General features: G+C 37.8%; 1 protein-coding gene across 1 annotated transcript; it reads right to left on the bottom strand.

Moving 5' to 3' along the window:
* Window positions 1–285: 285 nt before the first annotated feature.
* On the bottom strand, window positions 286–24621 carry dusp14 (dual specificity phosphatase 14). Its single transcript, XM_028806597.2, has 2 exons — window positions 24162–24621; window positions 286–3744 (listed from the first exon to the last, which is right to left on the bottom strand). The coding sequence occupies exon 2, from the start codon at window positions 3598–3600 to the stop codon at window positions 2983–2985; it is 618 nt and encodes a 205-aa protein (XP_028662430.1). The 5' UTR covers window positions 3601–3744; window positions 24162–24621; the 3' UTR covers window positions 286–2982.
* Between the last annotated feature and the right edge of the window lie 803 nt (window positions 24622–25424).

Raw genomic sequence — 25424 nt, 5'->3', positions numbered from 1 at the left:
TTGCAGTGTGCTCAAGGCTTCAAGAGGCCAAACGGTACACTGGGTGTTAACAACTGTCAGGTTTTGTTCACTTTTTATGGCCCATTTCGGGAAAATAAGGTTAAATGCGGCCATTTCCAAATCTTAAACACGTTTATATCACAGTTGAACATCTAAATGTTTCATTTCATAACATTTCAGTTATTTTTAAAAGCAAAAAATAAACAACAAGTTTTCAGACGCCAAGGCTCCTGAGGTGCACAGTTTGACTTGCCTGACTGGCATAAAGAAGTCCACAACAGAACATTTTGCATCATTAGTTTTATTGTGCCTCACTTCTTCAGCACTATGAAGTTAAACCATAATTCATCTGTGGACCAAGGCCCACATTTCAGTTTGAAGAGGTGTCATGATTCACATCTTGGATACACACCACAGATTGTCCATTTTGTCCTGACAGCTTACATTTCAAAAGCAGATGTGTGAACAACTCACGAGCTCTCTAAAGGAGCATGGTATGCTGGTAAATAAATATTCACAAATAATTATATCGGTTATATATTTCATCTCAGAATAACCTTTGCCTTACAGCCTATAACTGCTACATACTGTGATATATATATATGTTTTTTTTATAAAAAAGATGAGAGTCCACACCTAAACTGGTTCTTCTGCACAGTGGAAATCCAGTACAGTACAAAAAAAAAACCCAAACTTTAGTGCCGAGCCATTTGTGGTCCTTGGCTGTCTGACCGCAGAGGGCCATTCGTTGTTTGTTTAGCATTAGGACTAAACCTGGACATAAGGAGACAAGTTCCCTACTTGTTAATAAAGCACTAATATAGGACCCTGCTATGCATTATAATGCTCTCTACTGTAGTTTTCAAAGATGCAAAAATATGCAATTTGTTTCTCTAAAACAAAATATGGAGCAAAAAAGCTTTCAGCATCAATTGTAAGAATTCTTCGGTGGACTGTACCCTGTTCCCTTTGTAAAAAATGTGTATTTGATCCCAGAGGTCTGTCAGTTTAATTCCACCGTTTTTATTAACTTGTGCTTAACTGCAGGCTAATAAGTTACAGCAATCTTGGATGATTCGTCTTTTTCGTTATTACTATGATGCTTGGTATTGGTAATGGATGGCATTCGGCTGTGTAAAGGTCTGACCAGGTCATCGTCTGCTGGCCCCGGCATTGTGCCCACATACGCTGAATGCCAGGGTAAGAAGCTTATTATGTTTGTGGAGAAAAAAGATTGTAAGCCACGGCCACAGCTGGCCCCTGGGACAAAGGTTACGTCCATGTTTACCTGTATGTTTAATCCTTGAAAGTCCAAGCTGTTGTCCAACTTTCATTTCTAGGTAGTTAACACTTTTCAGATTGATTTCTATCAAGCTCCCGATAAATGCTTGAGATTATTCCAGAGACGGGCATCTTAAAATACTTAAATTCTTCTCATTTTAGTAAATATACAATTTCTAATCCTACATGTCCAGTGACCCAGTATGACATTAAATGTAGAGAGACGATTATTGTGTTCATGATCAACATTTTTGACTAATTCTTTAATATACCTCAGAGATATCTGGCCTAAGTGTGCCCAAAGAGAAGTGGACTTAATAATATCTGCACCCCATAGCTGCAACATTTTTGATTAAGTTTGTATTGGTAAAAAAAAATTACTGGGATGGTGAGAGATGCTGTGAGCCAAAGGCCAGGGACCGGGACATTCTTGATTTTGAGGCACATTGTGACATGGTACCCCATAAGGAAAACATGGAAGAGAAAAAGATAGTGTGCTTGATGCCAGCCATGTGGCAGAGCTGCTCAGAAGACAAGCTGAAGGCATCGTCACCCCAGCTATTTCATTCGTGGGTACGCTTAAGGACTTTGTAAAAGACGTCACCAAACAACACTACAGGACATTGAATACAATATGGAGAAGATAATATTTGATAATCGCGTGAAGTCTGCTTCACCTAGCCGACCAGTCCAATTGAGAATCTGGAATGGGGTGAGGACAAGAAGGGCTGTGCAGAATGAGAATGTGGAGCTTCACACCGTCCGTTTACATCTGTGTCTAGATGATGATGTATAAAATTTAAAAGGACATCTTTAGAAAAATAAAACCTAAAAACCTTAGCAGCCTGGCACGAATGTGTCTGCTCATATAAAACGTGTTTGCCCACCAGACTTGTTTAAAGGTTCCCATTTTCACAGACACCTTGTTCCAGTCACAGCAGCTTCCATTACCCTCCCTACTGAGGTGACACTTGAGAACTCCAGTGTGATTCTTCCCACACAACACCTCATTAAACTGACTTGTCTACCAGCCAAAACAAAGAAGAGAGCGCAAAGTGACAAATGTCTTCTCCCTGAACAGAATGAGGCCACAGTCTCTGCTTACAGACGTTTGGACAGGTTTCCTCAGCAGATGTCCCATGTTTGTCAGTCAAGCGTTAGTGCTGGACGCCATTTCATTTTCAGTTGCATACATGTGTTTGACCCTGTGTGGCATCTCTCCAGAGCCACTGTTCAAATTCTTACTGATCAGGATTTCAAAGAAGCACAAGAGATATAGTTAAACTTCTACCTAGGATCGATATGATGCCCCCAAAGCAAAGCAGCCTCCCGTTATGGAATGGTCCACAAACTGAGTAAAATGCAGACACAAATGCACAAAACCATGCTGGACAAACGTATACATCCTTCAAGTGGAATGACTGGTCTCCTTTTTCCACATACTGCTTAGCACACTGACCTAGCTCTTCTTGGACGAGTATGGCTCAAGATAACCCTTGGCATGTCAGAGCCACTGCCCTCTGCTTAACCCGGTTTTTTGATTAGGAACTGACAATTGGACTGACATGGACAGTTCTTTCCAGCTTGTGCACACAGTAGAGAGCGCTTGGAAACCCTTAACTACAGTGGCTGCACTTATGTACATCTTAAAACTATAAATGGACACACATTTTGGAGTGCTAAGTAGTTGTTTGTGCCCACCTAGATGCCCCAGTATGGAGTCAGGTTGCGACGCTCTTTCTCATAGACATCTGGAATTACTCCATATGGAGTCTGTACCATTTTGACACTGGTCCTGCCGAAGAGCTTCCGCTCATATTCAATAAGCTGCCTCCAGAAGCCTGCATTGGGACGAATGACAGGTCGACGAGACTTCACCCAGGCATGAGCCTCTGCCAGTGAGACACGGTGGTACTTCATGAGATATGCTAAGCACAAGGAGGCCGAGCGGCTGACTCCAGCTGCACAGTGGACAAGCACTGCTCCCCGCTTCCGGCCCACACTGTGGATCTTGTCAGCCACACTGTCAAAATAGAGCGAAATGGGTGAGTGAGGCATGTCAGCCAGTGGTACCTTAACATATTCTACATGGGGCCAGTTGAAGTTTGGCAGCTCTATGGTGGCATTAACCACACAGGTGATGCCTTTCGCTAGAAGCAAGCTTCGATTGGATGCCACATTGCCTCGGCTGAGAAAAAGAGATGGTGTAATCTGGGCAATACCACTGAGCACCCCTGATTCAGGTACCAGTCTAGGAACAGGAGTGGGCATTGCAGAGCCCCGGTGATGCAGGAAGTAGGTTTGACTCCTGGAACTCATTAAGGAATCGGAGCAATATCACTTGGTAGAAACAGAGGGAGCTGTACTCAGGCTCGCATCAGCATCTAATAGCCAGGATCCATGGCACAGAAAGATGGACAGCACTGAAGGAAGGGATTTGCATCTTCACAAAAGGCTATAAATCTGCAAAAAAGACAGAACAAAATTTAAAATGTACTGAAAATAAAGTGAATTGTTGAAAACAATAAAGCACCAATGCTGCACGAATGACATCCCAATGGTTTCCCTAACCCTAAATCCCATGGTGCTACTGGTCTAAATCAAAGAATCTCTATAGGAAATTGCAATTACATTACAGTATATTTTTGAAGCACCATCATTTCCACTTCAGTCTCTATTACACTTGGACATAAAGGACATAAACATTGGCACTCAAATAACAAGCAGGTGGATGGATACCCATGTTCAACATATTTCTGCATGCCTGCTCGCCCCCTACAACCCATTATACTGAAGGAAGGGGACACAAACTGGCACTTAATAAAAATACACTTATTTAACAAACACAATGTGTCACTTTTTAGCTTCCCAAATGCTTTTAATATTAAATAGTGTAATTATCATTAAGCATTTTAGATGTATCTTTGACAAATTTCTTTTATCAACTGCATTTTCATCAATCTGAACCCACTTGGTCCATTGTCATGGTCAGTTGTGTTTTTCTGTGTTCATTTACTGATAGCCAAAATATTTAATGGTATCCAAAGAGTCATTTACAACTTTGGTGACTTATTCTTGTGTCTCATAATGTTATACTGTACTTTAAAAATCTTTACTAATATTAAACACTACTGAAAAGGAAAATATTGAAGTATAGTTTTAAATGATGATAAGACCTGATATGACAAGAAAGTCCTTATTCACTTGCACAAGTGACTTGTAGGAAAACAAGAGACATAGCAGCAACGCTCTACTACACCCTTTAATTTAAGAGAGATGGACCCGCAAAGACATAGTATAGAAAGACTGGACTGAGTCCAGTTTCAAACATAAAACACACAATTTGTTATACAGTATATGAGACAAACTTAAGTCATTAATTTGAATAACTTTTTGATGGTTACATTCTTAAGATGGATCTCCCTGAACAGGAGTAGCCTGTCTTGTTGTCTGAAGGCTTACAATGTAATGGCACAAGCCAATGCATTCCAGTTTGATCTTTCCTGTCAGGTTTCCTTAATACAAGCATCGGTAGAACGAAGTACACACACCGCACCCCTCCATCTCTCCAACACCATCCAAGTGTTACCACTCTTCACCAGGGCAACTAAACAACAATGTGATGCAGAGCCTATTAGGATAGGTCAGGTTTTAAGGTAATTTAGCAGTTAGAGGCGAGACTATCAGAACATTAAGCTATAAAAACAACAAATTTCAATTCAGACAGGATTAAATAAATGTCAGAAATTAAGCATATTACAGCATAATAAATAAGCCAAGTGTGTAAATATATCTCACTAAAAACAGGCAGCAAGACAGAACCCTACAGGAACTTCACCTTCGAATAAGGTCAGCTTTCTCTGCCCCTTTTTAGTCCCAAGGCCAACCTTGTGTCTGTACCCGTCCTGAGGGGCTATGCTCATGGCTGCCTACAGATGCTGTCTAAGGTCCGCAAGAGCACACAAATAACTCTAAAGATCAACTTACTGGATGGAGAGGCTGCTGCTTCACCACCTTAGGCCCACACGCCCTTGACCCTCTGCAGTTTGCATATCAGGAGAAGGTGGGAGCAGAGGATGCCATCATCTATATACTACACCGATCCCTCTCTCACTTGGACAGAGGCAGTGGTGCTGTAAGAATTATGTTTCTAGACTTCTCTAGCGCCTTCAACACAATCCAACCTCTGCTCCTTAGGGACAAGCTGACAGAGATGGGATTAGATTCATACCTAGTGGCATGGATCGTGGACTATCTTAAAGACAGACCTCAGTATGTGCGTCTTGGGAACTGCACGTCTGACATTGTGGTCAGCAACACAGGAGCGCCACAAGGGACTGTACTTTCTCCGGTCCTGTTCAGCCTATATACATCGGACTTCCAATACAACTCGGAGTCCTGCCACGTGCAAAAGTTCGCTGATGACACTGCTATCGTGGGCTGCATCAGGAATGGGCTGGAGGAGGAGTATAGGGACCTAATCAATGACTTTGTTAAATGGTGCGACTCAAACCACCTACACCTGAACACCAGCAAAACCAAGGAGCTGGTGGTGGATTTTAGGAGGCACAGACCCCTCATAGACCCAGTGATCATCAAAGGTGACTGTGTGCAGATGGTGCAGACCTATAAATATCTGGGAGTGCAGCTGGATGATAAATTAGACTGGACTGCCAATACTGATGCGCTGTGCAAGAAAGGACAGAGCCGACTATACTTCCTTAGAAGGCTGGTGTCCTTCAACATCTGCAATAAGATGCTGCAGATGTTCTATCAGACAGTTGTGGTGAGCGCCCTCTTCTACGCAGTGGTGTGCTGGGGAGGCAGCATTAAGAAGACTTACGCCTCACACCTGGACAAACTGGTGAGGAAGGCAGGTTCTATTGTTGGCATGGAGCTGGACAGTTTAACATCTGTGGCAGAGCGAAGGGCGCTCAGCAGGCTCCTATCAATTATGGAGAATCCACTGCATCCACTAAACAGTGTCATCTCCAGACAGAAGAGCAGCTTCAGCGACAGACTGCTGTCACTGTCCTGCTCCACTGACAGATTGAGGAGATCGTTCCTCCCCCAAACTATGCGACTCTTCAATTTCACCCGGGGTGGTAAACGTTAACATTTAACATTATACATAGTTATTGTCTGTTTTTCACCTGCATTATTATCATTCTTTAATTTAATATTATTTATTGTATCAGTATGCTGCTGCTGAAGAATGTAAATTTCCCATTGGGATTAATAAAGTATCTATCTATCTATCTACTGCAAATCACTTTTGTCACTAGAAAGTGTGAACTTATTTTCTTAGTACCAAATCATAGCAAATGCCAAATGCAGTTGACATCTTCTAAGTTTTGATTTTTTTAACAACATTTTTACCCATACACCCCTCAGTATTTTTCATGAGTATTTTCACTTAGTTCATTTTATGCACAGACCAACATCACATTGAGAGTGTCAAGCACTACATACCGAACTTCAGTTCTAGAAGCACATGGTTCAAAGTGGCACATGGCAACTAGAAAAAATATGCATTTATCTGAACCCAATTTCCCTAACTTGAGCTAAGCGTTCAACTGGCATCTTTTTGAGGGTTGTTTCTCTGCCTTGTGCCTAGTGCTGCTGGGATAGGCTCCAACCCTCTTCAAGCCTAAATTCGATTAGGCAGGTCTGAGCAGGTTATTTTATTCTCATATTTTGGTACAGTACCATTTGTGAAATATGCATTACCTCCCAAATATAGGAACAGAAGAGTCAATGATGGATGAATACGGGGAAATGCTCACAGAGGGGTTTGGCACATTTAAGTGGAATAATTCTATGTGTTACTTAATATTCCCTAAATGTGGACTGAACACACAGCTTAACTGCCCCTGGAGAGCTGCACTGGCTGCAGGATTCTGACTGGTTCATTTAACAAGATAATAAAAATTAAAGACAGCAAACAATATGGCTCTCTAACAATGTTAAACATTAAATTCTATCATTTTATCTGACTACATTATTGGTGTTCATTCCAGAGCAGTGAATGCCTAATTTCTTATTAATTACCTGCACAACACAGGAGACTGTACTTTTACACAAAGTGATTTCTCGTACTTCAGCTTTATAGCTTGTGTTAGATGGGGAGACTAACTGTCCCATTCTACTGAAGCCACTGCATTGTCCACAGTTGGATGTTCAGAGTGCTTCACACCGTATTTCCAAGATGCAAGTAAATCTAGAAGTGGACAAATTTGTTGGTAACCTTACAACTCATTGAGAATATGCTGCATGCATCCTGAAAAGTGATTAAATGAAAAGCAATTGTCCCCTGTATACCTGTATGTCTTTGGTAAATAAAGTATGTCATCGAGTAAAGCAAAGCAAGTGTGAAAAGAGTTGAAGCATTGCTTAATCTGAAAAGATATTCTGAAATGGCCTGGACACCTTTGTTGGCACCTCTGGAGAAGATCATAAATAATTGGATTAGAGTGGTATTTCAGACTAGCTGTTTTCTTTAATTAGTATCTCACAAATCTCAAATTGAGCAAACAGTAATTCAGCCTATTTAAATGAAGAAATGTAGTCACTCTGCTGTTTGATATCATCGTGTTTCCCACACTGAACATGGACCAGAGAAACAAAGGGGAGAGCTGTCTGAGGAGATCAGAAAGAGGTTATTGACAAAAATGTTAAAGGCAAAGACTATAAGACCATCTCCAGGCAGCTTAATATTCCTGTGACAACAGTTGCAAATATTATTAGAAGTTTAAGGTCCATGGGACTGTAGCCAACATCCCTGGATGCCACCAGAATGGGCAGAAGGATAGTGAGAATAGTAGACAAAAAGCCAAAGACAGCATCCGAAGAGATAAGTGTCTGATTGCACCCTCCATCACTGTCTGAGTGACAGTGGGCTCAATTTAAGAAGACCCAGGAGGACTCCACTGTTGAAAGAAAAACATAAAAAAAACAGACTTGACAAGCCACAGTGTTTCTGTGAGAATGTACTTTGGACATATGAGACAAAACAGGAGCTTTCTGACAAGTTGCATCAGCTCTTCTATGTCCACAGACGAAAAAATGAAGCTTTCAAAGAAAAGAACACCATACCTACTGTGAAACTTGGTGGAAACTTGGTTATGTTTTGGAACTGCTTTGCTACGTCTGGCATAGGGTGCCTCAAGTGTGTGCAGGGAACAATGAAATGTCAAGACTATCAAGACATTCTGGAGCAAGACATACTGCCCAGTGTCCGAAAGCTCTATCGTAGGCACAGGTCATGGATTATTCCAACAGGATAATGGCCTAAAACACACAGCTAAAAGCACCCAAGAATGGAAAAGTACAAAACATTGGACTGTTCTGAAGTGGCCTTCTATACTGCCTGATTTCAATCCTATTGAACATCTATGGAAAGAACTGAAACATGCAGTCTTGGGAAAACACCCTTCAAACCTGACACAGCTGGAGCAGTTTGCTCAGTAAGCGTGGGACAAACTACCTGTTGACCGGTGCAGAGGTCTCACTGACAGCTACAGGAATCGCTTGTTTGCAGTGATTGCCTGTAAAGGATGTGCAGGAAAATATTAGGTTAAGGGTCCCATCGTATTTGTCTATGTTATTTTCACTTGTGTTGTTTGAAATAATCTGTTGAATCAAAACTCTAAACTCTGATTTTTTGTTAAATATGGAATAAACAATGATGGGTGCCAATTACTTTAATCAGTTCCAAGTTGTTTCAGAGACAATTCTGGGTACTTCTTCTGTCGAGGAAGGTTACCAACAAATATGTTCACTGTAGAAATTGTGAATCAGTCCATGCCAAGCATCCCACCCAAAACGGCACGTTGTTGATAAGTACATAGACAACATTTCATCATGGAGTAACAGCAGGTCACTTTTATGTGAAGTGCACTTAAAAAGGTCACTTTGAGATCGTTTCCACATACTTTTGGCCTAATGTAAGATGATTCATTTTTGATTAAAGCCACATTAATCTGCTTACTTTCTGATTCATGGATTTAACAAAAAAATCATCATTTAACATCTGTCCTAAGCTTGGTTCTTGCAACTTTCAACATTAATATAATTGGTAAATCAGTTCAAATGGTTAAAAAAATATCATTTTATTGCTTTATACAACTTTACTTTCTTGTTGACATACTGGTATTACCAGTAATTTATGACACTGCTTCTTAGAAAAAATGTGCTGTAAATAATTTAAAAAATTCTCATGCTGCTAAATCCCATATTATCATCTCAATTCTGTAATCTCTAATTCCAAATCAGCAAAACAAATATCTTTATAAACTGTAGGAACTCATTAGATTTTAATTTTATATAGCACTTTATTCAGTAGAGAGGCTTGGAACACACATATTGATTTACAAATACAGAATGTCAATAAAAAAACCTTAACACTATATACTACTTGCATATACTGGTACGTGTAATTACGAACAAGACATTAAAAAATAGTAAATGAAAACATTTATATAATTGCTTTTATTAGTTCCAAGGGTGGAATGTAAGGGAACAACTTAAACTAACAGGGTATACAATTATAGTTATTAATGAAGGAGAGAAATAAAAACTCAGGTTTACATATTTTTCAGGAGAAAAACACAAATGGAACTAACAGTAATATGAAACGGGCGTTGTCATATTGTGGCTGACCTTGGCCAACTAGCCAACCAGACTTCTGCCCAGGCATTCTGCTGTAGGCTACAGGGGACTGGCTTTGGTGTACAGCTCTACATCACTAGTAATTTTTAAAGACTGTGATTTAAGTCACTTGCTATGACACAATGCCTAGATAGATCAGACATTGTTTCCTTACATACGTGTAATATCTATTTGTAGCAATGATCACAACAGACAGGTGTCCTGTCCTCAGCTTTCACTACTAGCTCACAGTTGCAGTGACCACAGCCTAACAGAATAAATGATAGGGATGGACAGACTTACGATAAACAAGCTCTACTGCAGCTTCTACTACATATACTAAATGTGAGGTAACTAACCTTGTGAAAAACTTCAAAATTCAATGGATCAAAAAATGTCCCATTAATTCACAGGATCTTGTAGCAACATTATGCATTTGAAAAATAATATTTCATTAATAAAAATGGAATATGGCAATTTTTACAGCATCACTTTTCTAAACTCTTCTGTTTATTAAAAATAGGTGTAGAAATCATATGTATATTTATTTTTTGCTTTTTAAGATGCTAAACCAAGAGCTACAGGTAGAAATTATTAAACAAATGGAATGACTTACTTACAAATGGGTCAGTGCTTACAGAAGAAAGATACACTAAAGATTAAATAATTAAGAAGAATTGTCTGTGTTGGGATAAGTACCTATTTACAGACAGTCATCTGTGGTCAACAAAAATGGTTTCAGGAGTGATGCTGCAGAGAGAAAAATCTACCTAACAAATAAAATCTTTTCCTTTCATACTGTTTGTTAAATGGTGAGAAATATGACAAAATACTGAAATAATATTTTAAAATAGGGTTAAAGCTAATTTGAATGTTATGGACAACAGACTATAATATTTGAAAGCTGAGCCAACTGAATACTTAAATCCTACATTACTGATACCACTAGTTGTACACATCTCACATGTTCTAGGAATGACTTGGTTTCTGATAATCAACTACAATTAGTCGCCTCTTTAATGAGTACACCAATCTAATAGTGCTAAGATCTGGTGAATGGTAAAGCCTCATTCATTAACCCAGATTCTCTGTCATTTTCCTGAAACCATTTCAGTATTTTCCCAGCAATGCAAAATGGAGCAGTGCATGCGGTCAGCAATGTTTTTTATGTATGCTGTACAATTCAAAAGCTACACAAGTAGCACAGTTGACAGGATATATCTAAAAAGCTGTAGTATTTAAAAACATCATGGTTATCAGATGCTACACCCATAACATACGACAAGTTATGCATTCTCATATGTCTTTTTAAGTATCACTGTCAGTGAATGGTTACAGCCAAAATACAATATATATTCATCTAAACAAGTTGTGTCGGCTTCTATCAACTGTCTTCTTCCTTACCACAGGGCTGCCATTTAGTTGGGTATTTTTTTTATCTTGTTTATGATTTATATGGGCGGCACGGTGGCACAGTGGGTAGCGCTGCTGCCTCGCAGTTGGGAGACCTGGGTTCGCTTCCCGGGTCCTCCCTGCATGGAGTTTGCATGTTCTCCCCGTGTCTGCGTGGGTTTCCTCCGGGTGCTCCGGTTTCCTCCCACAGTCCAAAGACATGCAGGTTAGGTGGACTGGCGATTCTAAATTGGCCCTAGTGTGTGCTTTGGTGTGTTTGTGTGTGTCCTGCGGTGGGTTGGCACCCTGCCCGGGATTGGTTCCTGCCTTGTGCCCTGTGTTGGCTGGGATTGGCTCCAGCAGATCCCCGTGACCCTGTGTTCGGATTCAGCAGGTTGGAAAATGGATGGATGATTTATATGGATTTGGGTTAGAAAGGAAGTGGCAAAGATTAAAGCATGACAAGGGCAGGGTTATGCACTGCCCACAGCTCAAATATTAGTGTCAATGAACAACTTTATGATAATATCAATAAAACTGAGCTTGGCTAGGGATTTCATAATTACAATTTATTATGAATCAAATAAAAATCCTATAAAAATGGATAAAAACATTAATAGAATGATTCACTTTTTAACTCATTGAGACTAAATGTAAACAGATGAAATCTATAAAAACAAAGTTAATAATCCAACTATATAATTTAAGATGCCAAGTTTATAGTTAGATAGATAACTCACACCTTTAAAGTAAATATTGAAGTATGCAAAAAAAAGTTACTATATACTGTACATAAAAAATATAAACTGCTGCTACCCTCACCAATAGAACGGAGGAAAATAAAATAAAATTTAAAATAATAAAAAAACAAACACTCAAAGATTTTTAACACATTTGGGAAGTAAAAAATGTTGATAGGGAAATAGCAAATACATTTAATTCTTTTAAGGTGTTAACTATGAAGCAGTCAGTAACATGCTAGGAGTTACAAGGAACTCTATGATCTAACTAAATGAGTGGGGGATTTCTATTCAGGGCCAGGGAATGCTTTGTTTGCTCTGGTTTTGGAATCAGAGTTTATTCAGGAGTTACCTGCTCAGTACAGTGGTTGGTATGGATACTTTCCAGCTTCCTCTGACATCCAAGATACATGCAGTTTACATCAATCCACAAATCTGAACTGGGCTGTATAAGTAACTGTAGTGAGTTAAGTTGACAGGGTGTATGACTGAGTATGCACTGTAATGGACTGCTGCCCTGTCCCATGGAGAGTTCGTTCCTGCCTTGTGCCTGATACTGCAGAGGTATGTTACATCCCCTACTGCAACAAGCATTTACGGAAAAATAACAATTCTGAAAGAAAATACAGAAAAGCAGCTGTTCTGTACAGGTGTGTAGGTTGTGGGTGTTATATATATATTACCTACAATTTAATTCATACTTGTTTGTTTATTGTATTGTTTCAGTTCTCTAAAACAAAAATGTTCTTAAAATTTTTCATGTGAAATTTCAAAAATACTTAAGGAATAACACAGCAGCTAAACAACTGTTAATAAGAAGTTGATAGTTAACTCCATTTATTACATTCTAACTATTAAAGTGTTACACTCCTTTTAAAACATGTTCCATTGAAATCAGAGCATGGAGTAAGTGTCTGAGTTGTGGAAGCAGACGTTTTTTGAATCTCAAGTATTTTAGTAAGTAGGAATACGACTCAAACTGTGACATATGTTGATTTTTAGTGGCTAACACACTAGAAAAACACACCAATATGCCAACTGCAAATTTAACTTATTTTAAACTTAATTCAAGAATGTTGGCACACAAACCAACCTGGGTTGCAATAGTTGCACTGAGGATGACAATGATTTAAGCTATGTGACACAAGCAAGACATACAAACAAAGTTATGGAGATAAAATAAATATCAAGGCAATTCCAGGGTATAGAGCTATTAAACTATTACAGCCATGTGTAGTAATGTTTTAGTCCCATTCCCTGACTATTGACATCCACTGCACTGTTTTCTAATGAACTCGGTCCAATCCCCCAATATAAATAAAAAGAAGTAATTTAAAATCAGTAAACTAAGGATTTTCATTTTAATGAAAAAGACACTGACATACTGGCTGGTTAGACTTTACAAAGAAGTCTCTACTCTAAGCTGCTTGGAATAAAAACTTTGGACTGCTTGCTGAAACAATGGCAATGAGTGTGTTTTTTAGCAAGTGGTGGCACAATGGCCATTTACACTTTGCACAAACTAAACATAATATGGAAACTGCATTCTGTGAAGTAAGATCATTTCCATGATGAAAATACATGCACCTATCTTGGTAAAATTGGGGACAAGAAAGGAAGCATACCTGGACGAGGAGCCAACATACCAGTCAATAACACGATGTACTCACCAACACAACCAAATCCACTTGTTTTGTGAAACACAAAGATTTTCTTTACCTAAAACAGAACATGACTGGGCTCTGACAGCACAATTAAGCAGAATCTTTAAGCATCTAAATCAATTACTGACTTTCTGAAACAGGTTTGCTTAATCAAAAGTAACTGCCTAAATGTTCTTTGTCTGTAAAATTCCTATAAACTCACTGTACGTAGCAGGTAAAACAAGGCATAAAGCACTAAATGCACATTTCTCCATTCTACCTTTGTTTATGCCATTTTGTATGCATAGAGAATCTGAAATTCACCTCCACATGAAGTATAAATCAACTGTCTGTCTCCTCCACTTGAAAGGGAGGGTTAAGCTAATTTTATTGTGGTTAATAAACTGCTGTTTCTCACTGGACATATGACTGACAGCTTCAGTTATGATAAGAGAACATATCCAACTAATTGCTTTTCTTGGAAATTATGTAAATATTATAAAGTGATGTAACAAATCCAGTGATGTAAGATTTAATAAGCTAAATAGGATGCAGCTATAATAAAAAAGTTATAATGAATTTACTAATATCAAACCTTACAATGGGTTAACGTCAATAACCTATCGCCAAAAGGTAAGCGTGGGAATTTGCTTATTTTAACTTACTCCTAGTGAGGAGTAAAACAGCACCATAATGTTGAAAACCCAATCTAAAACAAGGAATAGGAACAGGGTGATTGGATATTTTACAAAACAATATGCTTGCTGCAGAAACAAACTAAAAAAAATCTAACACACAGTGAGGAAAATGCATCAAAAGAACAATGTCTAGCTCATTGAAAAATGATTAGAAAGAACAAAAGTTTATCTGAGCTCCTATGCCCCTCCATGTGAAAAGAGCAGTAAGTCAAGTCTTCTGGCAGTCCATAGATTCCTGTGCTTTACTTGTACACAACTGCTGAACAACAACTACAGTCACATCATCAGCATCTCGTAATCCCAGACTGTAGGAAAATACTGCAGAGCAAATAAAATGAACAAGACCAGTGGGCACATAAAAAAGCAGATTTTAACTTAATACTGAGAAATCAACAAAAACAGAACATGATGCTAGAAAATTTAACAGCACTAACACTTGTCCAGGAAAGGACCATACAGCATGTTTTAGTTACTATAGCTGAGGAACCCGAGAAGCCAGATTGGGTACCTTTTTGCTTTAGTTAACCCCAAATTGGTATATTCACTAGACTGCTAAAAAGAGAAACAAGCAAATAAATAAACTAATAAATAACTAAAATAACCTGGAAAAACTGGCAAAACCATGTCTATAAGCACCATCAAAAAGAATCAAAACAGAAAAAACAACAACAACAGTCTTGCTTTGATAAAAAGCTTACCATTCTGTAGGCCTGCGTTTATAATCTGAGGGGAAATGCCAAGCTCAGATGACCACAATCCTGTAACAACATATGTTGGTCACGTAACATTGGCCAATGCATCACGTTACCATACTGCCATGGTGTAGCAGCTTTTTTGGATTCCAGAAACAATATACAGTAAACTCACCAGCAAAACAACACAAAAAGGAAAACAAATACAATAAATTAGAAAAAGCACAAAATGCACTTGAGCCAAGTCATACGCCTGAGAATGAAGATGTGTGCTGCATCAGCTGTATCTCATTAAACACATTATTTTTATGTTCTAAATTATTTTTGTCTATGTTTGGAAATTTACTATTTCATTATTCAATTTTTTTTACTGTTATGGCAATAGTGATAATTTCAATGCTATCTTAGGATCTTTGTCCATATTAGGCACTGCCCTATTGTGCCTGGCTTTCATGGCTGTTGACATACAATTTCCAGTTACTGTGCTCATTTTGTTTATATGACATACTACACCATAACTCTTTACCTATCCATGATGGCGACATGTAATACCTGCAATATTAGCTTTGGCATAATTTAAAGATAATCTACTACTTGAAAGCCTTGCATATTTCTTTTTTGAAGAGAAATCCTCTTTTTTTTAGTTTGTCTTATTAGATTTATGCTCATATTTTCCCACAGATTTTGCCTTAGCATTTTGCATTTTAGTTTTGTGAATTTTGCCTTTTTTGTTATTAAATCTAGCCTGGCAAGACTTTGAATTCTGACTGCTCTGTTTGTCTTCCATCTCCTGATCTTATCCTCACACCTCTTCTTAGTGATTTGTCTTGTTTTTCACAGGATGTTCCTAACATTGTTGCTCCAAGTGACTACAGGGTTTCATGAAGCATTTGCTGTCATTGAAGTATTTTGTGAAGAGTACACTCTTGACAAATGCAACCCAATAATATGAAGAGATCGGTCTTAACCTAAGTCCACTAATTCATCTTGGGACAAATAGTATAATATATGCTTCAATGTCTCAAATGATATTTCAACACTTAAATCAAGAACAGATTAAACTACACATTCTAAAAGAAGATTACATTAATTTTAACTTTTAAAACAGACATGCACACTGAGTCCAGGTGGCCATGGTCTCAAAGGCCATCTTCACACATACAATACAAAACAGTTGGTTAAATATCACAATAATAATTTGAATTTTCTCATTCACAACTGTACAGCTGACCCGATTCCTTTCCGAAGTGGACTGCACCCAAGGAGAGAAATTCAGACAGATATAGGAGAACTGAATACTTTAACTTCTATAAAAAGTCTGTAACCTAACGTTTTCAAGTTTCTTTATAACAAAAGCCCTTTTTATAGTTTTTATCACCATACATGAACAGCCTTTCTAATATTTCTGTATAATACCACATCCGTTATTTTTCTCAAATGGTTCTGTACATGGCACTCAATGGTCAAAGAACTCCTTTTCAAACATCACTTCAGACTCCCAGGACTGGTTCACTTGTGCTAATCAACATTTCTTATGTAAGCCTATTTTGATTTTTCTGTTCAATAGATCTGCCAATTTTATAAATTTGTTCACAAAAAAACTAAACCAGGATACACTGAACCCAGTTATATATCCTAGCATACTGAGAGTCTATCTTTCATTCAAATAAGAGGTCAAAGTCAACCTGATAATTTACCAGTAAATTTGGGAGAATGCTTGTGTGTATGAAAAGACAACTGTTAATCTATAACATACCTATTAAAGAATAATTTGCCTTAATAGCCAGCATTATTAAGCAATAGAAATTAACTACTTCCTAAGATAAATATGACCACCTACTGTATATACAAGTAAGAGTATCAGTGTATTTACTGTGTTCACCTTCAGGCTAATGCATATTTTCTGTGTAATAAGTAGTAAATACCTAATGATGAAAAAAACATTAAGTGACAGTGTCAAAGTTCTATAACTGACACATTTTCAGAGGCAAAAAAAAATACATATTCGAGTTACACTAAATCATCAAACACTGAAGCCACCATGGACGGCACAAGGTAAAAAATGTGTGTCCTTTAACATTTTTGTTTCTTGATGTATTAATGCATGAATATTGGAGTTCACATTCTTCCTCTCTCAAGAAAGGAGGAAAATACTTTCTCATGTGGTACAAACTGAAATTGTTTCTACTGACGAAACATTATTTCAAAAGTTTGTCTTGTTTTGGTCGTCCTATTTGCATATATTAAACTGAGTGGATGGAGGCAAGTTCATTGATAGTATCAATCTCTGTTGGTATTTGTTTAGGCCATATTAGTGACAACATAAAAAGGATGATCAGTATGCCATTGTTAATCAATGTTCATGCCCAGAAAGAAGTCACACATTTCTAACGGATGTTTAGAACAAAAAATGACTACAAAGGATTAGAATTTCACCAAACATCCATCCATCCATCCATTTTCCAACCTGCTGAATCCAAACACAGGGTCACGGGGGTCTGCTGGAGCCAATCCCAGCCAACACAGGGCACAAGGCAGGAAACAATCCTGGGCAGGGTGCCAACCCACCGCAGGACACACACAAACACACCCACACACCAAGCACACACTAGGGCCAATTTAGAATCGCCAATCCACCTAACCTGCATGTCTTTGGACTGTGGGAGGAAACCGGAGTGCCCGGAGGAAACCCACGCAGACACGGGGAGAACATGCAAACTCCATGCAGGGAGGACCCGGGAAGCGAACCCGGGTCCCCAGATCACCCAACTGCGAGGCAGCAGCGCTACCCACCAAACATTTCTGTCAAAAATTAAAACAAAGCCTATTCCAGTGTTAATATGCAATATGGTGGAAATGTGACAAACAACGAGAGTTCCCACAAGTTGGTTTATGGGTTACCAGCCTAATTCTTTTAATATTGCACATGCCTAATTCATAAAATTTATTTCAGAATAAATACCTTCCATTTCAAATATGCCTTGTAGGCTCCAGTCCCTAGTGAAGCTCAGCCGTCACAACAAATTCTCTTCAGTTACATCTTGCAGAGTTCTAGTGACTCTGAAATAAATGAACTTTTCTTTATTCAAATAAAGTACCCAATAACATACTGTTTACCAATGACATTCTGTTCCATAATTTATTATTTTTTGGCTGATATCTGCCCTTCTGGAAATATAACACATCAGAAATAGCCTATGGAACTAACCCATAGAAGTGCAGCCACTCCTGTAGCCTTGACAGCTAGCCTAAAGAGAAAAACAACAACCTATTTCAGAGCAATGTTTGGTAAACATATAGCCCTCCAGTGTATCCATCCCTTTAGTACTTCAAGATAAAAAGATGTCCTGAAGAACACTGCAATTACACTGCACAAACTGACACCTGGCAAGTTTAGACTCGTCCTAGAATAAGATTGGGTTGTAAAACAGCTTTCAGCACACGTCTGTAGTGTTGCAATTCACACTAAAAATAGATAACATCTATATCAGTATTTTCATAATGACATTTTCTACAAGTTGAAGATGATTGGCCCACAGTACAGTAAATCAGTAACTATGGAGAATCATATTTGAGACTGGAAGAAACAATGATGAAGGTTACTTGCCTTTCCCAAGCCCTTCTGCAGTGATTCCCAAAAAATCACACTATGTATGAATATGTGTTTTCTCTAAACACTTAAGCAATAACAAGACTAAATTATGGTTTATATTGAAAAATTGTATTATTCTTTCTGTTTCTGGACAGATAACTATAGTAAAGAAAAGCCCAAAACCAGTTAAATAGAATATCAAAAATAAAAATTAAGTTTGTACGGACAGATGCAAATTAAAGTATCAGTTTGTATTATACTGTGAATGTAGTTTTGCATTTGCTATGTGAAATAAAACCTGGTCTGTACTCATTGCAAAAAAATCACCCCTCTGACCTCTTTAGTCTGGAATACATGCTGGCACAGGAACTTCAGATCAGCTGTTAATGCTCATCTTACTCGGAAGTGGACTGCAGCTGGTTCAGTCTATACACACACACACATATCAGAATACTACACATATGCCAATTAACAAGTTCAGATGTGTAAATAGGAAGAAGAAAGTGATAAGGCAACATAATTTAACAAAGCAGTAAAATAGGAACTTGACTGCATGTGGCTTTCTTCAATTTCCAGTTCCATTTCTGTATATTGTTATGCCTGCTGGTATGCTGGTTGCAAGTGGGTGGAAGTGCGTCTGTTCATTACACACGTTATGTTTAGAAAATCGTGTACATGCTACTAAAATGAAAAAGTGATTTAGAAAAGAAAAATCACTAACTACTGTGCATGTATTAATTATTTCATATACAAAAACGCTAAAATAACACTGAAATCTTATACCTGAAATAATACAAAGCATGCATTAATTAAAAATGAAAGAACTGTATTTTGTACTACCGATTCTTGCAACCTGCAAGGGAACCCACTTTTTTGCAGAGTGTGTCTGCTATGCATGATAAAACTGAAAAAATATTCTAAGCATATTAATATTATCAACATAAGCAACAAAAGATAGGAGCTGGCTTCTGCCTAGGAGGCTGCAGTTCCCTGATGTGTTCATCTTGTACTTTATTAATCTACCTTTTTGCTCATGAACACGTTTCTCTGGCACATAACTGAGAAGACCACACCCTGCTTCAAACGTCTGCTCATGTGAGTTTGTCTGCTTTCATTGGTTCTATGGCAACCAACCTTATAAACAGAAAACCCTTCTGTAGCAGAAGTCACAAGTGCAACATGTCCTTAATCTTGCAACAATGAACACACATGCATAGAGAAAGGAATATACTATGTGCCTGATATTTTATTATCTTACTATTTGTGAAATCCCAAATGTACTTTCAGATAAGCATTGCATTACTACAAAATATTACTACAATGAAAATACCTTCTCCTTGGGGTTTTATAGCTACACAATAAATGAACTCTTTTTAAAGATAGAGATTTTGGCAAAATTCATCCATCCCCAACTAGTTTATTCATTCATCTATCTCTCCTGACTCATTTTCTACTACAAATGAGTGGAAGAGAATCACAGCTAGAATAGACTATGTTCGATTATAAAGGCACGCTTGTGCATTCCCTAGCATTCAAAAAGAGGCAATTTAGTGTTAAGAAAAACTTAAAGCATCCCAAAGGGATCTGGTGTAAAAATTCCCCAAAAACATGGAACTGCCACAGCAACACAGACAGTGAGTGACTGGTCCAGAACCCTGGGGCCACAGTGTTAGCGACCATGTCATACTGGTTTAAATCCTTAGAAGCAAAAGTCCTGCAAGTAACATGTCCATCCATTTTCCAACCCGCTATATCCTAACTACAGGGTCACGGGGGCAAGTAACTTTTAATGAAAAAAATCTTCATTATCTTAATTTTTGCAAACTTGTGAAATACAAAATAAATATATTAAGCCAAAAATGATCTACCAGAAGAAACAATCCAAAATCTTCATACAAATGTGAAAATGTGTCCTTTACATTTGAAATTACTATGAACAAACAAATTTTACTCTCATCTCTAACTAAAATGAAGTTTACACCCTACTACAACTAGTAAAAGGGTTTGATTTGGCATATTTCAACACTGTTACCAAAAGGATGACATGATTTCCCACTCAAGGAACTAATTAACTTTGAAGAAGTTGCGGAGATTAGGTGAAGAATCCTCAATGCTGCTTCTGTCATCTTCAGAATGTGTTTTGGTTAAAATGTAAAGGCAATTTATATACAATACTTCTTTACTTTAATAACTAACGTTCACTTTAATATACCTGTGATATATTATTATAATATCCAAGTACTCTAGTTTTTCCTGTGTTGCTATGTGTTGATACTCTTATAGTTTATGTAATGGGAAAAAGCAGGCTTGGGATACAAACAAACGGATAGTTTGATAATGTAATCATGCATTACACGTTACATACAAAACATTATCTGTTGAAGTAAAAATATGTAATAAGCACAGCGGAAGAAAAAGATAGCAAAAAACTACTGCAAACTGGATGATTGAATTTCAGTAAATATGTAACTAAATGGGAGCTGAAGATTTTGCAAGTGTGTCAGGCTCTAAATAAGAACATTTTTACTTTTGGTGTGTCTGAGTAATTATTTATAAATAAAGATGCAAACTAGTTGCCTTATTTGCACAGCACCTTAAAATTTCTATGAAAAAATAAATTGACCATATAAAGATGCTTTCATCAAGAAATATTCAGCACTTTTATATATATGGATCCCATTAGATTAAGGTTAAAGGTACAAATGTCAGTTAACTTCCTGGACCTTTCCTTATTTGAAATTTAAGCCTGAAATTACAGAAAAATACTCTAAAGTGTTTACACGGTTTTCAATGATTATACATCATAATTTCAAAAACAATAATTGCTGCATACGATGAGATGTTTGGATTTTAAAAATTACCTGCAGTCAACAGAATTTAAATCAAAGAATTAGGTTTAAATTAGTAAAGCAAGAATTTCGAAATTAGATTTTTCCCCTATTAAGTGTTTTTTAAATTAGGTAGAATGTTCACAAACTACTATTTTATTTACTTTTTAATGTGCCAAATACATACAATATATAAAAAGGATAAAAGTAGGATGATGTCAATGTGCATGAAGTCTCAAATAAGGAATGTTGCTGGTCTTTTATTTGTGATATATAACATTTTCATTCACATATACGGCATTCACAATGGTCTTTTGTATAGTTCAATAGTGCTTTGATTTATCGTGCAGAAATCAAAAATAAAAGCTGATCCTGCAATGTCAAGCCATGCAGACAAATTAATCAATCCAGGGACTACTCAGAAATACATAAATGCACAAACTAACAAATAACTGGCTCTTATATGTATTGCTTGTGTGGACAATAACCAATTTTTATATTTTTCTTGAGAAAATAAAATAGCACTGTTAGCAGAAGAAAATAAAATTAAACAGAAATGTGTACAAGAATGACATCATGGATATATCATTTTATTTAAAATGGAAAAACAAGATGGAAGACTGAAACACAGGCTTATACATGCCAAAATTATCACATAAGGGCATAAAAAACTATTATCCAATATTAAACTTTTGTCTTATTCTTTTGCGACTACACTAGTTAAATGCTCGTATATGCTATATTTAGATCTCATCTGTATTTTATTTTTTGCCAGCTGCTATAAATATCAGAGTTAAATTATTATAAAAGCAAATATTGAAGCTGTAAATGAGACATCAAGGCTAAGGAAACACAGAAAATGTGTAACTTGCATTATTAATAGATAGATATCTTAATGAGAATCCAAGTGGAAAAAACTGACACAATATATATAAAAAAAATAAACTAAAGCATGCTCCGGTCAGCAAGCTCTCAACCTTTTGCACTGTTATCCTATTGCCAAGTCTAGAAATCAAATAAAAGAACTGAAGACTGTGAAAAAAGCTGAACTGCACAGAAAATGTTCAAGTCGAGGTGTGTTACTTCCAGCAAATGCCGCAGTTAATTTTCAGCTGTCTGCACTTCCCTGAGTACACTGATCTGCACATTCAGTTGCTGGAGCAGACCATTCTAACTGTACATTACATGCAGGCCAAATTAGCTAAAGCTGAATAATCAACACTATTATTACAACAAGCGTCACAGAAAGGCGGTGGTTAGGGGCTTCCCCGTTCAGCAGTTGCCATCACCACTGGTCAATAAATGAGTGTGTCTGGCACAGCTAGACTACAGTACACAGCATAAATAGAACAGCAGCCCGTGGATAGATAGCAGTAATAGAATCCTATGACACATTACAAATGCTTAAAAACCAACAAGCCAAATTTTAGCATTTCTAATAATTGAGGAGCGGCTGTAATTATATTGATAATTTGTGTTAATCTGAATACTATGGACAGTTACATTTCAATAAGTAAATAATGTTACATGGAATACCGTTTAATAAGTATTAAGTGTTGTTTAATTGGTTACAAACACTAAACTGTAATTTGGCTTTATATAATTATTGGAAAATAAACGTTTCAACAAATTTCTGAGTAATATTATACTGACAAGACAGACTGTTAGACGAAGCTGTGGTTGTATTTACTACACATTTCCTTGTAATACAGTTAACCCATATCATTTAAGCATCGTTTCAACCCCGTTCATTTAACCATGTGGAGTGTCAAAGTGCTGCCTCAAAGATCCACTTCGAAGTTAATGTGGGGTCGTTGCCTGTGCGGACTTTCCCCGTTCACCCCGTGTCTATCTGTAAGATAATATCCGACTCTAAACAGGAACCATATGGATGTATGTGGGGGTCCTCTGAGATTGTTTCCCCACCTTGCACTCAGTGCTGCCAGGATTTTGACCCACTAATGACCCTGAAGTGGATTAAGTAGGCCTGAGAATGTAAGCATGTAATTAAGTGGGAGCCTGAGAATACATGTATGTAATTAAGCAAAAGTATGATGTAGATACGTGCAGAAATAAAAACACAAAAAACTGCAAATACTTATTTAATATAGATATAAAAACGAAAGTTAAACTAAATAAACATTTTAAACTGATATATGTGCACAAAAGTTAACTGTAATGATTTATATATATGTAGGAATAAATATAAAAAAATAAAGATAAACTCAACTGCGATCGCTACATGATTGTAAAATGTAATATGTGAATGTCTAAAAAGCAATATCATATTACGTAGAAATAATTACACAATAATTTAAATGCAGTATTGATTATATAAACTAAATATTTGTCTCACTGACGACACACGTTGCAATACTTTTAGTAGCACGCAATAAAACTAGTGATAAACTGAAACTTGCTGTCCATTTTGTGCACTCGTGTAGCCGCATTTTAAAACTTATTTATTACTTGTACAGTAATTTACATTTTAAAAGCAAATGAAAAGGTCGATATACAAACTTGAATCGTTTCTTACTCCTACGCCAGCAAATCCAGTAACTGACTTCCAGCACGATTTGGCGGGCGCCGGCAGGAGACACGCACGCTGTCCTCTCGAGACTCACGGACTCTCGTGTGCAGACTCACCTGAAGAGCGAAGATGACTATCCCGTGGCTTTTCTCGAGAATGTTTCTACCACCTTCTATGTTAATGCATTTGTTACTATCTGGAGCGATGCAAAATAAGCAATAGAAGCAGCACTCATAAACGTGTGCGCGTTCAAAGGCACCCAGTTCACACACTGTAGACTCGGTCCCAATCTTGTCCCTCAGGGCGGTGGGCGCAGGCTTGGCTTGTCAGGCGGGCGAGGAGGTGGAGGGACTGTCTCTTGGTGAAGAGGAGGGGGTGGTGAGGGACACTCCTTGTAACGAGAAAGATCCCTGAGCAGGGCTGAGCCGAGCTCATCTGACCACGTCATATACTAGTCTCCGTATGATAAAGCCGAGCTCTCGGGAGTGACGGAAGATGCACGCCTCCCGTTACCAAGATACCATTCTGCGTTTAGTGCGCGCGCACACACACACTGACACGCGCGCACTCGAAAGTGCGCAAGGCACCCAAATGTTCAACCCCTTCAGGAGCGAAGCTTGATTGTCTTACAATTTTTTTTTTATGCGAATTCTTTTTATGTCTTTATATCGTCATTCCCGGTTGCATCACCGTTTCAAAGTGACGGAACTATGTCCATTTAAGTTTGCGGTTCCTGTCACATCTTTTGCTTTTATTACCTCCAACCGTTCACCTTCTTGTTTACACATCACAAATGTTCCCTGCAGGTTTTTGCTTAAACCCAGCAAACCAACCACGCACAGGTCTGACTACACCTCCCAGCTAATTTGTAACTGCCTTCAGAATTTGCTTACTCACCTTCAGTTGATATGAAAGACCTTTAATGTAATGACACGTTTGATCAGAACAGTCATAAACCATCCGGCGCCGGGAGAACGCAGAAGAGCTGCAGAGGTCTAAAGAGAAGGACACTGAGGACTGGGAAACCTTTGGACTGTAAATCGCAGATTTTTCTATTTAATCCTGAGCTGCAGATGTCTAAGGAGAAGGACGGTGAGGTTTGGGAATCCTTTGGATTGTAAGTCGCGGGGTTTTTTTTATTTCAAACCCCAACAAGGACTTACTAAAGTAGGAGCAGCAAGCCACTCTGCGTGTCAAATGTAGAAATACAAACAGTAATGTACTGCACCTGCTAACTACATTCGGGTGGGTTTAACACGAAAAGGACATTTTATTTATATATATATATATATATATATATAGAGAGAGAGAGAGAGAGAGAGAGAGAGAGAGAGAAATACTTAGATTTGTTTGTGTATGTGACTGTGTGTGTGCTGATT

This window comes from Erpetoichthys calabaricus, chromosome 8 (genome assembly GCF_900747795.2).
Source record: "Erpetoichthys calabaricus chromosome 8, fErpCal1.3, whole genome shotgun sequence".
Taxonomy (NCBI): domain Eukaryota; kingdom Metazoa; phylum Chordata; class Cladistia; order Polypteriformes; family Polypteridae; genus Erpetoichthys; species Erpetoichthys calabaricus.
The sequence above is the reverse complement of the archived record's forward strand: the minus strand, read 5'-3'. Positions and strand labels throughout refer to the sequence as shown.